We start from the raw sequence: 17,969 nt of genomic DNA, 5'->3' as shown, positions 1-17,969 counted from the left end.
TTTTTACCCAAATAACTATCTGCAAAGCATAGGTCATTTGTGCTTCAGATTGTTTGGTAGTTATAAATTTTATCACCCCTTCTCTCTTTCTGAAAATTAAATATGGAGATTTTATTCAGGGGCTGTGGCGTGTTACTTGGCAGCCTGAGATAATCTGCTTCCATCTGGCCTTTCTACAGGAGAAAAGGTGATGCAGGATGATGAGTTCACATGTGACCTCTTCCGCTTCCTTCAATTGCTTTGTGAAGGACATAATTCAGGTTTGTGGGCAGGCTACCAGTCAGCTAAACCAAGGTGACGGTAACTAAAGATAAAAGCTTGGCAGCCTTCATAAAATATTGTGAAAGGCAGGGTAGCTACTAGAGTGTGCATGAAAGGAAAATATTTTTGTGTAAATAAGTTGTCTTTTTTTTTTTTTTTTTTTGGATCAGCTTTAATTTTGTAGAAAAGATACCAGTTTCCAAAATAATAAGTTTTGTATCCTGAGGTACTAGGAAAGGTAAACTTATGTAGGAAAATGTACATGGCTTATAACTTTTGGGCAGAGAGGATTCAGAGAAAGAATGTAATGAGAAGATATATCTACTGTTACTTTGCATTTGTATATTTTCTAGCGCGCATTATTACGCACTAATGTCAGTTGGAATTGTATGTGGAATTACAACACCATACACAATACCTTTCTTGAAGAAACAGCATCTATTTTAAACGTACCGGAACAAATTAAACTAATAAATGATATTAACTGTATTTTTATTATTAAGTACATTTTCCTGTGTTCTGTGTCATTATCAGGGAAGGAAAAGAAGAAAAAAAAGACAAAAGTTATTTTTTTTAGCCATTAGGCATATTTGTGATTTTGTAAACAGGAATTGTATAATTATGCATTTTAAACTTGCTTTTGCTTTGTAAAATATATACTATTTGCAATTATGTTGATATTGATGGAGATGTATGTTTACATCCAGAGATGTAAAACAAGTCATAAATGAGATGAAAATAAGATCAAGTTAAAATTCTACAGAGGAAAGAGATAATCAAGCTTCTAGCTTCATTATTTCACTGATACGTGATCTCTGCAATAAAATGCTAAAGCTCTTAAAACTATTAAAAAAAGGAGAAAAAAAGGACTTAATAAAAAAATTATTCCTCTAAGCTATAATTTCCTAGATCATGTTAACTTAGAATTAATTTGCAGGCATAGTTTTGTAAGCCTTTAACACTTAAATAAATTTAAATTAAAATTTTATTTGAATTTTTAGATTTTCAGAATTACCTGAGAACTCAGACTGGTAACAACACAACTGTTAATATTATCATTTCCACTGTGGATTACTTATTAAGAGTTCAGGTAGGTTAACTTACATACTAATTAAGTAGCTAACAATAATGACTTGCATCCATACAATATTTACCTTTTTTAAAAAAACTATTTCATTTATTTTGATCATAAGGCAGAAGTTTGTATGTGGAAATTCCAAATTACTTAATTTCTCTGGAATTTTCTTCAGCTATACATGTTTACAGCAAAATTAAACCTCATTCTTATCACAAATGTTCCGTTTTAATAGAGGAGCACATTTAATTGTCATAACATTTATTCTGGTGACTGTAGCCCATGTTGATGTGAAAGGCTGTAAATCTCTGCTGGTTACAGTTCTTGAAGAGTTATTTTTTACTGTGAGAGTCAAAGGTGAAAAAAAGTGAGAAAGATTTATTGCAGCCGTTATATGCAAGAATGGAATGGAATCTGTAAACCAAGGAGAGCAGGGAAGATTCTAAGTGTATCGGTGTATCAGTGAATACCATTAGCCAGTTGGTGACTGAGACTGCCCTGTGGCTGAAAAATGTTTTGGATTGTTCAAGTTAAGCTTCAGCAAGATGCTTTTTCATCCATGTTCTGATTCAGTCTGAACACTGGGCTGCTGTATGGGTAGTCATGGGATGGCACAGAATGAAGCTTAAGTACAGTGCCTCGTTTTCTAATGAGGGGGGGGAAAAAAGGCAAGAAGAAAAAAACAAAACAGAGGGCTCGATTAAAAACCCTTTAACCCTCTGATTTTAATTATCTCCTTATCTTTAAATATGAACATGTTACACTGTCACAAGTCAGCAGAAAGTAATGTAAAAAGATCTAATTTGTTTCTAGACTAGAGCATGTGAAAGGCACAAAAACATATTTTGTGATAAAACTTAATATTTTTTACCTATTAGTCTCATCTTTCTGAAAATCACTGTGCGTGATAGTATGCATTGTTTTGTTTTTGGTAGGTTTAAGTTGCTGCTGTTACCAGTGCTGCTTTTTATCCCTATGCATTTTGTAGAAGTTGTAGGGACAACACAATTATTTTCTTTCAATTGCTTACTTTGTTGAAACTTTAATAAGCTCGCTTTTGGGGAAGATGGGAAGAGAAATCATGCACAAAAAGCAGTATTTGCTCCCACTATTGACTAAGTGTCAAGCACAGAGTATAAAGAAAGATTGTTTAATGAACAGCATATAGCATGCAGCATGGCAATACTATTGAGTACTCCTTTTCAGAATGCAGGTGATTGTATTTCTAAGAGCAGATACCAAGAGATCTAATTTATATTTTATTTTCAGGTTTGCTGTGGGACTTTTTAATTATTTATTTGGTTTATTTGTTTTCTTATTGATTCCCTTAATATGAAACTGTAATTGTTGAAGTAATACTTCAGAATTGTCGGGCGGCATTTAAAAGCTTTATAAGCTAAATACTTTTTAGAACTAGAATGCTATCTAATGTTATTTTTCTTAGCTTAATGAATAACCAGTTAAAGGCAGTTTGATTATATAATCTCTTCGTGCTTCTCACAACCATTTTTAGGAATCCATTAGTGATTTCTATTGGTATTATTCTGGGAAGGATGTTATTGATGAACAAGGACAACGAAATTTTTCCAAAGCTATCCAGGTTGCAAAACAAGTTTTCAATACTCTGACAGAGTATATCCAGGTAAATTAGATTCATTGGAATTTTACATATTCAAAAGAAAATTAATCATACTTTTGGCATGAAGATGTAATGTAGCTGTATATAACACAGATAGAAACATAATATAGATGTATTTATGCTTCAAGATAATTTTAGTATGTTTGTTTAAATAGAAAGTGAAGTTTGAAATATAGCTGTCACTACTCTTTTGGAATCTTAGCAATTTAATCAGATTTACTGTTATTAGTAAATAATCATCTTTTCCTTGTACACAAGACAATAGAGTTTATTTGGTTTGTTTTAATTTGGCCTAAACTGCAGCAGTGTTACCCACTTTAAAGTCTTCACTTTTAGTCCATTGAGGAACTAAGGTCAATACAAAACATAATTGCTATTTAGTCAACAGAACATTAGATTGTAGTCTGTCTTAGGAATAAGGCTGTTGTAAGGCATCAGTGCTGTGTCTGAAATAGTGAAATCACACATTTGGGAATTACAGAAACGTACTTGAGGTAGACACCGTAATAAATGAGATTGGCGTCATTCTGTCAAAATAACAATATCACGGTTCTTCCATGACATCTGAGGAATTCAATGTAATTTAATACTTGATTTGTTCTTCATGTAAATCAGTCAACAGTATTACAGTTTATTTCTGCAAATAATAGGCTGGTTAGAGAGAATCTCATTAGACTATTAGGTGTCTATTATACTGGTTTCATTCAAATGAAGATCATTATTATGAAAATAGTATTTTATAATTCATGAGGACAAAATGAGAGGGAATAGGACTGAATAAATATGAGTAGAGGCAGTTTATATATAGCACATACATGTATTTAATGCACACATATTTGAGAATTGACAAATAGTGGTGTTAGCTGATAAAGATTATCCTTTGAGGCTTCAAAAGTTTTTGTATTCCTGATTTTCACAAGTTGGATTTTTGGAAGAATATTCTTTTGCACTGTTCTCTACAACAGCTAGAATATGTTGGAGAAAAAAAACCAGAAATTTCATTTGCTAATCCCTTATACCAAGTTTGAATTAACCCTTTAGCATACCCCTTTAGCATTTGCAGTTTAAAGCTGCAAGCAGATATACTTTTTGTGGTTCTGAATTAGTAAATTGGGACTTGGCTAAAGCAGGCAGAATGGTCATTAGGAGTAGGGATTGCTTACAGTCAGTGGTATTATTAAATAGGTAATTCTATATCTGTTTAATTTTTCATAGCGGTTTCAAAAGGACAGACCTGAACTGTGCACTGCCTATGAATCTTCCTTACTGTTTTTGCTGAGTTTCTTGCAAATAAACTCTGCTTTTCTTTTTTTTTTTTTTTTTTTTTTTTTTTTTTTTTTTTTTTGTTGCCTGAACAATAGGGCCCATGCACTGGGAATCAGCAAAGTCTGGCACATAGCAGGCTATGGGATGCTGTAGTTGGTTTTCTTCATGTGTTTGCCCACATGCAGATGAAGCTATCTCAGGTATCTGTTTTACATTTCCATTTTAAGTTACTGGTATATTTATAAAAGATAAACAGATTTGTTAATATGTTTGAGTCATTAATAACAACAGTTAATGGGAAATATGAGGAAAAATAAAAACCGGAGGTGATAAAATACAATATTGTTGAGTGAGCAAATTACAAAATTGTAGTGGGTGTGAGTAGCAGGCCTATAATTGGGTTATTGGCTAAAGGCACAAAGCTGGTTAGCTCAAGCTACAAATGAAGCATATTATCAATATTCAGAAAGAATTATAGTTTTCTGTCTTTAATACCAAAGTTCTGTCACAGTGTTTTCTGCAATTTTGCATGTGCCTTGTATGCAGGATCCATCTCCATTGATGTGTTCTGCACTGACCCCTAGTTCATCCTCTGTGAACCCTAGTTCAACCCATGTGTGCATCTAAGCCTTTTCTACTCTTAGCAGAAAAAGAGAATATTGAGACCTTAGAATGTCTGTATTGCCTTTGTATGTGAGTGCCCATTTAATAAGCTATAGAAATAGTGCAGGGGACTGGCACAGATAGTTCTTTAGAGGGTTAAAATTAAGTGAAAAGAATCCTATCTTTAAGCAGTGCAGTTTCCAAGTTCTTACCTTTTCCAAAGAATTACACATCTTAATTGAATGTAATATTCTAAATTTTTTACATAATTTAACATTCTTGTAGGAAAGTGTCATAAGCTTGTAAAGGTTTTAGTTATTTTTAAGGAATACAACTCTGAAGTCTCTGAGGTTTTTAGATTTCATTGTTTGGCTCTAAATGTATCCATGTAAGTGTTCTTTGCATAAATTAAAGTGGTCTTGCTCAAATGATTTCTCCTGCTCTTGGGGCTGTATGGCTGAAAGTAGGCCAATTGCTTTGATTTATAGACTTTGTGCTACAGGTACACTTCTCATTCTTTACAGCTAAATAAAAGTCTTCTTCCAGGAAATGGCATTACAGTGAGATCTGATTATCAAGAGTGATGCATTGAATTTCTAGTGATGTGCATTTATGAGTGCCTGTAGATATTTTTCTGCTTTTGGTACATATTTGTATTTTAAAAATTGAAAAAATAGCGAATGTTAGGGTAGGCCATAGTGGTGGCTATTGTGCTCTCTTCCTGTACCACAAGCAACATGGAAATTGATATCCAAGTATTTAATGACAGTGAGTCAAATACGTGGTAGCTAAGTGTTGATTGAGAAATATGTGGCTATTGGCAAGATTTGTTTTTACAGTAGTTACAAGTTTATAGTCATGGCTGTGCCCAAAGCGGCTTCATAGCATCTTTTAATTACTGCATCTAGAGAATAATGATACTTATCCTGCCATTTCAGAGAAAACCAAGAAGCTTTGCACAAGATTCATTCTGGTGTGTGGAGTTAATCATGCTATTCTGTGGGATGAAAGAAACAGTCCACTCCAAATGTATGATAAATAGTGATGGGAAAGACCAGAATAGATGTGGACTTTTTTGTTTTTTATATTTATTGCAAGAATATATCAATAAGCTTTTCAGATTCTATTGAAATACCATTTTTCAAAAGTGTAGGGTAAATGGATTTATAAGGAGTTGCCATATGGCTTTTCTCTGTAAGAGGGGCTATCTAAGCAAAGTATTTGGTTTTTGTTTTACATAGGGAGTTTCTAAGAGTATTTCTGGAGAATATTCAAAAAAAGATTTAAATAGGAACAAAGCTAAATCACTGCTTTGTTTGGGTTTTATTTGTTTGGTTGTGGGGGTTTTTTTGTGAGGTTTTAGGGGTTTTTAATTTTTTAATTTTCCTTCTCTAGTCTTGTACTAGGAAGCAACAAGGTGATTTTGGTAATACTTCTGAAGAATTCCCTGTAAGGTGGAAAATGAAAATAAAATTTTCAATCTAAATGAATAAAGATACTCCAGCTTGTGAGGAACTGTTGAAGTAACAAGATATATAATGAAAACTTACAAGACAAATCAATTAGAAATCTCACTATTTCCAGATTGTGCTGTTTTCAGACCAAGATCCAAATTGTCATAGAGTGCCTTCAGTTTGTGGTACTAGTCACTGAAGTCCAGCAATGCTAAGTATGCCTTATCAATGTCATGATGCAGCCGTGTATCACAGAGGAAGAAATTAAGTAGTTGAATAAATCTATCCAGATAGATTCCAGGTTGAAATCATTGTCAAGGGAAATAGTAAAATTGATAAGCCCAATGGGATAAAAGAAAGCTGAAAGAATCAATATAATGTCTATTTAAGGAAATACTAATGGAACTTTATTAATAAATACTCTGATTTTTATTTCATGTTTCTCCCAAAGTAGTTCACTGGTCTATAAGAGAATTGCTTACTTTGAATCATGTTATGCTTTGAGCTCTATTTGCTGCTGCCATTGTTTTTACATTTCATAGCTGTAAACTTGATTACACCAACAGCGACAATATTTAAGCTGACATGAAACATTGCAGAGGCATCATCTGTGAGCTTACTTTAAGTTTTTTTCATACTTGCAGTTTTCACTTTGTCTTTACTGAATTACTCTCTTCTAAACAGGTGGTCATGTAAATATTTGATCCTGTAAATGTACTGTAAGGAATCTAGCAATTAAATGTATTTTCACTGTATTGCCAGCTTTGACACCACTAGCTTAATTCCTGTGTCTCATTTTTACAGGTGAAATATGCATGCACATATATAAATGTCAAAGAAGTCAATAGATATCTAATTTTTTATATTGTGTTCATTATTTAGGATTCCAGTCAAATTGAATTACTGAAGGAATTAATGGATCTTCAGAAAGATATGGTTGTCATGTTGCTGTCTATGCTGGAAGGTAGTTAAACTTAAATATGAAATCCTCTTCAGAAGCTGTTCACAAAGTTTTTAGCTTTGTGGTTTTCTTCATGCAAGAAATAATGCTTCATTTTCCTTTTTAATTTTTATGTCTCAATTGTGAGAAGAGTTGTTAGGTCTTAAAGTAAATGGGAGATTTATATAGTGTAGTTGATACAGTTTACATTAATTCTGAATACCAGAACTGTTTAAAATGCAGCTCTGGCAGAAATTTTACTTTGTTTCCATTAACTGGCTTTTCTTTTGGCTTAGGTGAAAAGGTTTTTTATTATCGAAGTTGGAATTCTGAGTTCTAGGAACTGAACCATTTATTGATCATTTTGTTAACACCTTTACTATATTACATTTATTTTGGTAGTGATTTTAGCCATAAAGTACAGACTTTGATTTGTCTAGAGAATGTGAGCATCGTCAAGAAATACTACTATTTCTTTAGCTCCTTTATGGTACTGTATTACTGTTTTCACTACTAGAATAACCAGACATACATACAGGTGATCCAAAGATCTGGTTTGCTTCTTACATGTATCCTATCACATTTATTTTCTCGAAAAACCTTAAAAGGGCCTTAAATGCAGCATAGGTTGCAGTGTAGCATGCATCACTACTGCTTTGCTCCCAGAAGGTCACTGAGAAGCAAACTAAATTCTTAGTATTTTAGGCTGTGCTTCATGAGTAACCTACAGAGCTACTCATCCTAAGAAATATGACACTAGTTCTGTCTATATTGCACTATAGTAAAATTCACACTATGCTGTCTCATGTTTAGTACTATATTAAATGTAACAGATGTCTCTGTGTAGAGCTTGTTAGTTTTTCCTTTCTTTAATGGCTAATAATTATTTACTTATGCTTTTTCCAAGTCTTAGGGTAGTGTTATTAGTAAAAGATTTCTGATTTTATTGCTAGCTTTCTCATGTGAGTGTTAGCCAATAGTTTATTATTCTTACTTGTTTGATTATTTCACTAGTGATTATTATTCACTTTTTGTTGCTAAAACATTTACTGCCATCAGCATCTCTAACTTCATGTCATTGCATATAGGTAATGTTGTGAATGGAACTATTGGCAAGCAGATGGTCGATATGCTTGTGGAATCGTCCAACAATGTGGAGATGATTCTGAAGTTTTTTGATATGTTCTTAAAATTGAAGGATTTGACTTCCTCTGATGCATTCAAAGAATATGACCCTGATGGTAAAGGATTAATTTCAAAGAGGGATTTTCACAAGGCAATGGAAAGCCACAAGCATTACACCCAGTCTGAAACTGAGTTTCTGCTATCATGTGCTGAAACAGATGAGAATGAGACTCTGGACTATGAGGAGTTTGTGAAACGATTCCATGAACCTGCTAAAGACATTGGTTTCAATGTTGCTGTTCTCCTGACCAACCTGTCAGAACACATGCCCCATGATACCCGCTTGCAAACTTTTCTTGAACTGTCAGAGAGTGTGCTGAATTACTTTCAGCCTTTCCTTGGACGCATAGAAATCATGGGCAGCGCAAAGCGCATTGAACGAGTTTATTTTGAAATAAGTGAGTCAAGTCGGACTCAGTGGGAGAAACCTCAGGTGAAAGAATCAAAGAGACAATTTATATTTGATGTTGTAAATGAAGGTGGGGAGAAAGAAAAGATGGAGCTTTTTGTTAATTTCTGTGAGGATACCATCTTTGAAATGCAACTGGCTGCCCAGATCTCTGAATCAGATCTAAATGAAAGGTCAGCAAGTAAAGAGGAGAATGAGAAAGATAAGCCTGAGGAACAGGATCCTAGAATGGGTTTCTTCTCTCTTGTGACCATGAAGTCAGCATTAGTAGCTCTTAAATATAACCTAATGACTCTTATGAAAATGCTCAGCATGAAGAGCCTAAAGAAACAGATGAAAAAAGTGAAGAAAATGACCATGAAGGACATGGTCATGGCTTTGTTTTCTTCCTATTGGAGCATTTTGGTGGGCTTACTACATTTTGCTTGTAGTGTTGTCCGGGGCTTCTTTCGCATCATATGCAGTTTGCTGCTTGGAGGAAGCCTAGTAGAAGGAGCAAAGAAAATCAAGGTTGCTGAGCTATTAGCTAATATGCCAGATCCCACTCAGGATGAGGTGCGTGGGGAAGGAGAAGAGGGGGAGAGGAAGCCAACGGAAGCTGTATTACCTACAGAAGACTTGACAGATCTGAGAACTTTATCAGATGAGAGTGACCTACTCTCAGATATATTTGGTTTGGATTTGAAACGAGAAGGTGGACAGTATAAACTGATCCCTCACAATCCAAATGCTGGTTTGAGTGATTTACTGGGCACTCCATCCTTAGCTCCAATGCCTGAGGTGCAGGAAAAAGTCCAGGTAACTGTAATTTTTATTTCTGCTGTTTGTTTCTCTCTTTAATATGTTAGCTATAGTTTTGAAATAAAAATTGTATCTGTGTTTTTCTCGGTTTTGTGACATGTTTTTTAGGTAATCAACCATAATTACTGGTGTTTACCCTCTCTGATGTCATAAACTTGAATTCCCACAGCCACCTTCTGGTTCAGTATTAAAATGTCTCTTCATTAATGTATATTGGAGGATCATCTTCTTTCAGGGTTTCAGTTGTTGGTTTGTTGTCATTGGTTTTTTTTAACAAAAAAGCCTAACATTTTGCACTCTTTGTATCCTTTTAACTAACATTGTACTGAATAATAGTTTAGACACTTTCATTTAATCTGACTTTCTCTAGGAGCAGGTGAAAGAAGATGAAAAGGAAGAAAAGGAGGAAACAAAATCTGAACCTGAAAAAGCAGAGTATGTATTACTTTAACCTCTGATCCTATGAAATGTTTCTTTCACTGAAAAAAACCACCTTGATTCGTACTTACTTCTTTGCCTTTAATTTTGTGTCTACTCACGTTCCACAGTTAGGATTTTTAACCCTCATCCACATCCATGCACATTTGCAAGGAAATGGCATGTAAATAGCATCACTCTGAGATTTTATGAATTTCCCTCTTACAGCAACATCCTTTCTAGTATCAGTTTAGTTTCTTTTAGTTTCAATTTTTGATTGATTACATTTTTGTTAGCAAGTCTGAAAGACAGAAGAAAATCTCTTGGAAAAGTTGTAAGAGCACCTGAGTTCCTGAAACTTATCCATCAATGGTAGAGACTGAATCTTTTTTGCCCCTCCCATTCACTATGACCTGTTTTGAGTTATTTGGATTTTGCAAAACCTTAATATTCCAATGTAATTTTAGTGAATTACTAAGTACTCTCACATCTTTATGAAGAACTAGTGTTAGCATTTGATAAATGACCATTTTAAACTTTTTAGGATACATTAAAATTTAATGTTAAGGAGATTAGCTCAGAATTAAAAAGAGTGGAAAGCAAAACATTGTGCTTGGTTTTAACCAGTAAAATATATGGCATTCCATCCCTGTATTTTATGGTTTCTGATACATGTACGATTCTGATACGTGTACAGTGCCTGTAGCTGATACTTCACTGTCAAAATTCTAAGCAGGTCCCTTAGTCTCAAGCCGTATCCTTATTGCTCTTGTGGGATGACACTTGCCCATAACAAAAACTCTTCTTCCTGATCAGTACAGCAAATTGCTAACTCAGACAGTATAATTTTGTGAAGGGCAGTCTTCCTAACTTTTGAAGGTAGTTTCACTGTGGATTGCTCAGCTTCACTGTGAGTTGCTGTCATACCTGTGTTCTCTGTGACGACTGCAGTGCCTGGCACTATTAGCTGCCCTGAAGCCACTCCTAACATAAGAATAACTTTCACTTGGCAGTGAATTTCAGTAAGAGTGTATTTTAGTAAGAGAAGCAGTTTAGGACATTGGCTATTCTGTTTGTAGATAGGTATAGAGAAATTAATAATGTAACTTTTAAGTTGCTTCTCACTCTGGTTTAGCTTCAAATTGACTTCTGTGATCCTTTCATCTGTCATGCTATCAGGTCAAATTAACTTTTAAGATGATTCACCATTCCTTAGATCATATGTTTAGAGAAGGCAGTCCCCTAACTATGACTTTCTGTAATTGGGCAGCATGCTGATAATCACACATCAAATGCTGCCAAGCTTTCTTAGTCCTGTTTGTTCCTGAAGTGAGTACTTACGAATTCCACCATTGGGCAGAAATTTAAAAACTGAGGTTTGGCTTATAAATGCAAGAACCAAAGTTTTTTGTAGCCTTTGTGGGAACCAGGTAGTTCCAAGTGCATAAGGTTGGAGGGGAGGGAGTGCCAAATACAGGCTGTCAGCTTACAGACATCTGTCAGCACAAGTATTAGCTGCACAATCATGAAGCAGACCTCAGGTAATAAGGTTGGTAGATTGTTGACTACCTGCCAGGTAGCATTCTCATTTCAAGGTGCCAAACAAGTAAGTTTAATTTTCTGTAGGCTTTAACCAGACCTTGCCAGCTCTTTGGACTGAACAGAGATATGTCCTCTTTTTATTCAGGTGTGTGAACTGCATGAGTCATGACTACTTGAGCCTCATGAAAAGATGCAGTGGACTCTTTTGGGGTGTGCTTTAAGGTTTTTATTAACTTGACATGTTATTTTGGCTTAATTTGTATCTTAAGAGGAGAAGATGGAGAAAAAGAAGAGAAAGCCAAGGAAGACAAAGGAAAACAGAAATTAAGACAGCTTCATACTCACAGATATGGAGAACCAGAAGTTCAGGAATCGGCTTTCTGGAAGAAAATCATTGCATACCAACAGAAGCTTCTTGTAAGCTGTTCTCTAGACTATGTGTTTAGCTGTTGGCAGGGATGTGTTCCACCATGTTATTCTAGCAATGTAAAGACAAATTTGCACCTGATAAACCTCATTTTTCTATCACCATCATCTATGAAAAGGACATAAAGGCAAAGGTTTAACTCAAATGTTAAAGAAACACACAAATAACTTAGTAGACATGAGATTAATTCTTGGGAAGACAATTATGGTCCAAAATACAGACCTTCAGAAGTGCCTGTCCATCACTGGAAAACAGCCATGCATTTTTATGTGAATAAAATGCCCAAATTTTCACAGTAGTTTGTGACCCTGTAGAATTTGTCTCTCCATGAAAAGCAACTATCCTATTTATAATTCTATTAAAATAGCTCTATAGGGGAAACAACTCATGCAACAACCTAGTAAGTATTGTGGCATCATTACAGGGCTTTGTGCAACCTGGTCTACTGGAAGGTGTCCCTGCCTGTGGAAGGGGTTGGAACTAGATGATCTTTAAGGTCCCTTCCAACCCAAGCCATTCTATGTTTCTATGAAATTAAGCAAAGTATATTTATGTTCTGTTTCTATTTTCAGAATTATTTTGCACGAAACTTTTACAATATGAGGATGTTGGCATTATTTGTTGCTTTTGCCATCAACTTCATCCTGCTTTTCTATAAGGTAAACTTGTCAAAATACTACTTTTCAAGTTGTATACTGAAAACCATTCAGGTTTTGTAGGCAGTACGCTATGGTAAAGCTGCCTAGTCTAACAGATTAAATACCTGCTTCATACTGCCACTTCAGAAATCTAACACAATAGAAGCTAAAGTGTTTATGTGAGGTAATAATAGACTTTCAGTGCACAAAGCTGTTTCTTTCTTTAGCTTTTTTCTAAAGGTCTGTGCTGCAGCAGAGGCAGCATACCGAAAGGCATACCTATGCCTCAGATGCTCCATTTCACAGTACAGTGACTCAGCCAAGCCCAGCCTTCACCAGCAACTTAAACTAATAAGTGTCCACTGAGATATTTTCATGTGCCTTTATACTCCCCTGAGAGGGTGTGTACAGCAAATAGGAGGCACATCGTCTTAAGCTGCCTAGAATATCATTGATCTTATTTGTCAAGAGTTTTAGCATTGCTAATGCAATTCTAGAGTCTTCAGACTCAACCTGTTTTTTGTCAGAGCCCTACTGATAGGAGCTACACACAGGATTATCAGGAATTGACTGAATTTCTTACTAGAGGGTTATGTCATTTCTTGAACTTGAGGTGATAAAATTCAGCAAGGTTCAAATTTGCTACCATGGACAGAGAGGGGGAAAAAAAACAAAGAAAACACATGCTATCACAGATTGCTGTAACAAGATTAAAGGTCTCTGTGAGATATTCTCTGTGGACATATTTATGCAAAAAAAACCCCAACTTTCCTTTCAATTATATTGTCCTTGTTAGCACTGTTTTCAGTTACCCTACTTAGCTTGTAGTAGTGTAAAGCTCCTGTCAAAGGATTACAGCTGCAATATTAAAATTAAGTGATTTAAACAGGTCTCCACCTCTGCTGAAACAGAAGAAAAGGAAGTTCCTGTGATATCTACTGGTGAAAGTACCAAGCTGAACAGCCTGGACAGCGATGACGAGAGGGTCATTGCAGTGCATTATGTCCTGGAAGAAAGCAGTGGCTACATGGAGCCCACACTGCGGATTTTGGCCATCCTACACACAGTCATCTCATTCTTCTGTATCATAGGGTATTACTGTTTGAAAGTAAGAAAAAAAGAGCATTGCTTTTTCTTCTGTCTCTGAAATTTTTAATCCGTTGAGTGCTATAAATATGAAAAAAGTCATAACAGCTTTGTTTAAGCAGTTTGAGGGACCGTGTAAAGAAACACTATTCTGTTAGTGTAACCTATACAGAAATTGTATGTTTTGTGATGTAGTAATTCGGGAAGTCACAGGCCAGAGCCTGATTTGCTGTGCTGACACAGGATCATAGGATCAGCATTTGACCATTGCCACGTTAGCCAGACAATTACAGCAGAAGCAGTTTGTGACTGTCATAGGCAAGCTGTGAGTACCTGTGGCCAGAGGAAGCTAGATGACAGTGTCTGCATTGCTAGTCTGTTAACTGAGTCATTTTAAAAGCATTGCAGCATGTTGAGTCTATGGACAATGCCTTCTTTTCATACACATTCTAGTCATAGTGTTTTGCCAGGAACTTAAGCCTCTTTTAAACGAATGTCTTGCTGAAGATCTCTTCAGGGATGTAAGAAATAAAGATGCCACATTTACTGGTAAAATGCTACTTCTGATTTAGGAAGACCAAATGGTATCAGTCTCTGGAGATGGGAGGAGTATATCTGCGATATACTAACTCCATTTTTGCACTCTTCCTGAGACAAAAACTATAGGTCAAAAAGCAAGATAATACTAATTTATATTTATATTTATAATAGTATTTATCATTATCTGCCATAGTGAATTATCATCTTTTAAATTCTGAAACCCTCAATAAAAGACCAAATATGGTTTCAGTCTCTTCTCTTTGGAGATATACTGCTTTCAAAATTGAAAATCTTCATAACTACATGTCTGTGTATGATATGTTTGCTTTTGGAGATTACTTTGCATGGAATTCACTACATTTTTCTCAGGTGTGTGAAAATAAGATTCAAACTGTTGTTATCGTATCTAATGCAATCACCATGTTGCTTAAGCAGTCTAATTTTTATTATTACTATTTCAGTATACTCATGCCCAGTCTTGACTAGTAATACAGTCAAGGACAGTAAAGCAGGGTGGGTGAATTTTTGGGACCTGTGAAATAATTCCAGGGAACGGCATCATTTATTTTTTGTGGTAAGAGATTTCTAAGAAAAATCCACTCCACTGGAACCATTAGTTAGATCTGCCTTCTCAGAGTATGCTTTGAATGTCAGCCAGCTGATGAAAGAGGCTTGTGGTTAAAGCCTGATCCTTACTGCTCAGGTATCTCAACTGCTGGCAAAGAACTACACAGCAAAAATCAAGTATATGGAATGTCACTGTGGTTTAAGGTTTTTTCTTTTTACTGTTTCTGGTCTTTCTTTGCTCTGTGCTGTGAAACCACTATGCTTCCCACTATGAAATTTCAAGAATTCTTTAACAAATGAAAGGCAACCTCTAACAGCCCTGGGTATCAAAATCTACTCCAAAAGTGTGATCCCAAATTCTGAGCATTTTAAAAGTATTTTTATTTTAGCTTTCTTTCATTTGTCTGTCTCTAATAACTGCATAACACTGAAGAACTAATTGCATTTGAAGGATCCCTTTTCAGGGTTTTTGGCTGTCTTTTTACAACTGCGTGGTACACTGTAATTATATGATTTTGAATGACCGGCTGCTTGTGTGCCTATACCTTTGAGGTGTTCTAGTCAATTATCAAGTCTTTAAATTTTTTTATATATTGCATTTGCTTTGTTCTCACAATTATTTTTTCATAACAACCATCCTTTCTCAAAAATTTGCAGACATGTCAGTGCATTTTAAATAATTCCTAATATCTTTTTCAACTGCAGGTTCCATTGGTTATTTTTAAAAGAGAAAAGGAAGTAGCAAGGAAATTGGAATTTGATGGATTGTATATAACTGAACAGCCATCAGAAGATGATATAAAGGGACAGTGGGATAGACTTGTAATCAACACACAGTGAGTTTTTATCTACTCTGTCTCTTTATCGCTTTTCAAGGAATTGTTCTTCAATCTCCACAATTACATATTTGATCATCCATCTTGTTGGAAATAAACAACAGTTAGAGATGTATTTCTAGCAGGGATATACGAAGTATCTCAGGCACCTGTTATGCTAATGTTTACTATTACTTTTTAATCTTATTCATTCCTAGGTTTTTGCTTTAAAAATCATCTCTATTCCATAAAAGAAAAAAAAAATTTTTTTTTTGGTTTTTGGTTGGTTTTTTTTGCAAGCACAGTGATGAGTTTGTTTTGCTGTCAGTTCAAAAATGAACTGTGCTTTGCATCCTTTCAATGTCTGTTGAAGGCTCTCAAGGAACATATTTAAAGTCCCAACTCTGCCTGATGGGACTGTGAGATCCAGCTGTTTTAGAACTCTGGCTGCAGGCATCGGCTTTGCCACTCTATCAGCCATATGAACATGGTAGTCTGAATGTCAGTTGGCAACTCACTCCAGTGACTTCACAAACGGTAACAACAACAAAAAACCTCTTAGAAACTAAATCAGTTTGTAATTTTTAGGATGTTATAGTAATGACTACATCTTCTCATGGCTGTCTAAAATGCAATCTTGTTATTTTTAATTTTCAGGTCTTTTCCAAATAACTACTGGGACAAATTTGTGAAAAGAAAAGTAAGGCTTATTTTAAAAAATATATATGAAGCATATTAACTAACAAAAATAAAGTAATTCAATGGCACTAGTTAATAAGTGGTGACATTTTTCACAACTATTTCAATGTGAAATAATTCCCCTGAGAAGGAAAAAAAAAAAAAAGTCTCTAAAATTCCTAATCAAGACACCTGAGTTATTTTAAAGACCTTTTTAAATCAAATAAATACATTGTGTAGGGTTTTTTTATTTTGATTTGGTTTGTTGTTTTTTTTTCCTTAAAAGAAATAACTGGTAGGGGTCCAATACTGTCTTTGAGAATTATTATTTTGAAAAGAGCTTTTCACATAAGTAGGATATTCAAAACATACCTTTCCTTTGTGACCTCACAGTGTAATTTTTTTTCTGTTGGTGATGATACTAAGTTATTCTCCTTCTGGTTGGTCGCTTTGCTTTTCCTGTTTTCATAAAGAAGTAGGAAAAACTTCTCTTTGACACCCACCTTTTGCCTCAATTGGATTGATCTCAAATGAGCAGAAAAAAAGAAAATAAATTATTGACTGATATGAGAAACTGAGATGGAAACAAACAGATGAGAGTGTTTGTGTATGTTAAGCTTCTTGAATTCAGAAACCAGGCTAAAAACCAGCTGGTCTACTGAGCTGATTCTCTTGAATATTCCTACTAACCTTAGGTCATGGATAAATATGGTGAATTCTATGGCCGTGACAGGATCAGTGAGTTACTAGGAATGGACAAAGCTGCTCTCGATTTTAGTGATGCTCGAGAAAAGAAGAAACCAAAGAAGGATAGCTCCTTATCTGCTGTGTAAGCATTTGCTTCCTGTTTGTCTTAGTTTTTTTTGTATGTTTGTTTGTTTCTTTCTTTCTTTCTTTGTTTTGGTTGGGGTTTCTTTTTTGGTTCGAGGCTTTTTTATATGTTAAAATCAAGCATTAAATTGAATTTTCTTGTTGCCTCTTTTATGTATAGCTATAAAGATAAAACAACTCATAAGCTGAATGGTATAGTGAATTTATTTCATTATAGACAACTATATGCAGGAAGGACTCCACTGTAGTGTATGTATGAAGATGTAGTCCAGTGCACAGCTACTTGAATACATCACATTCCCACTGTTTTGACAGTGTCATTACAACTGGGCTGGAAACGCCTTTTCATAGTTTCCTCAGTTCAGCTCAGCTGGAAAGAATGGACAAAATTGGCACTCTGTGTTCTGATTGTAAATAAACGATGGACTAAATTTAAGTGATAGTGACCAGTAAAATCTAAGAAGGTGAATTATTAGGTCTTCTTATGTTTTTACAATTTATTTGTTTCTTTTTTTTCCCCCAAAACTCTGTATTTGCCTGTCATCTGGGAGACAGACCTAAACAAAAGCCCATAGACATTTAGAGTAATTGCGTTCCTTTTCATTCTTAGGGAAAGGGCATCCATGGGTTTTGCATAGCAATGCAAATTTTTTTTTTCCAGTTCTGCTTTGTAAAATAAGGTATTCAAATAGATAGAATATATTTTAACAGAAGGACTTTTAATGCTATAACGTGTCTGCTTATAGCTTTCTTTAAAAGCAACAATTTATTAATGGCTTTGAAAGCATTATATGT

At 34.9% G+C, this 17,969-nt stretch overlaps 1 protein-coding gene across 1 annotated transcript in view; it reads left to right on the top strand.

Annotated features, from left to right (window-relative positions):
• Window positions 1-17,969, top strand: part of LOC104408888 (ryanodine receptor 2-like) — a gene marked incomplete at its 5' end in the record, with an annotated part of 71,128 nt that overhangs the window by 36,584 nt on the left and 16,575 nt on the right. Inside the window, 11 exons of the mRNA XM_010018622.1 lie at window positions 1,263-1,351; window positions 2,850-2,978; window positions 7,181-7,262; window positions 8,327-9,630; window positions 10,004-10,068; window positions 11,862-12,009; window positions 12,592-12,678; window positions 13,547-13,765; window positions 15,556-15,686; window positions 16,323-16,365; window positions 17,039-17,172. Of these exons, the coding sequence (XP_010016924.1) occupies window positions 1,263-1,351; window positions 2,850-2,978; window positions 7,181-7,262; window positions 8,327-9,630; window positions 10,004-10,068; window positions 11,862-12,009; window positions 12,592-12,678; window positions 13,547-13,765; window positions 15,556-15,686; window positions 16,323-16,365; window positions 17,039-17,172 (2,431 nt within the window). The remainder of the gene's footprint in view (window positions 1-1,262; window positions 1,352-2,849; window positions 2,979-7,180; window positions 7,263-8,326; window positions 9,631-10,003; window positions 10,069-11,861; window positions 12,010-12,591; window positions 12,679-13,546; window positions 13,766-15,555; window positions 15,687-16,322; window positions 16,366-17,038; window positions 17,173-17,969) is intronic.

Source organism: Nestor notabilis, unplaced genomic scaffold, assembly GCF_000696875.1.
Source record: "Nestor notabilis isolate BGI_N333 unplaced genomic scaffold, ASM69687v1 scaffold9487, whole genome shotgun sequence".
NCBI classification, from domain to species: domain Eukaryota; kingdom Metazoa; phylum Chordata; class Aves; order Psittaciformes; family Psittacidae; genus Nestor; species Nestor notabilis.
The sequence above is the reverse complement of the archived record's forward strand: the minus strand, read 5'-3'. Positions and strand labels throughout refer to the sequence as shown.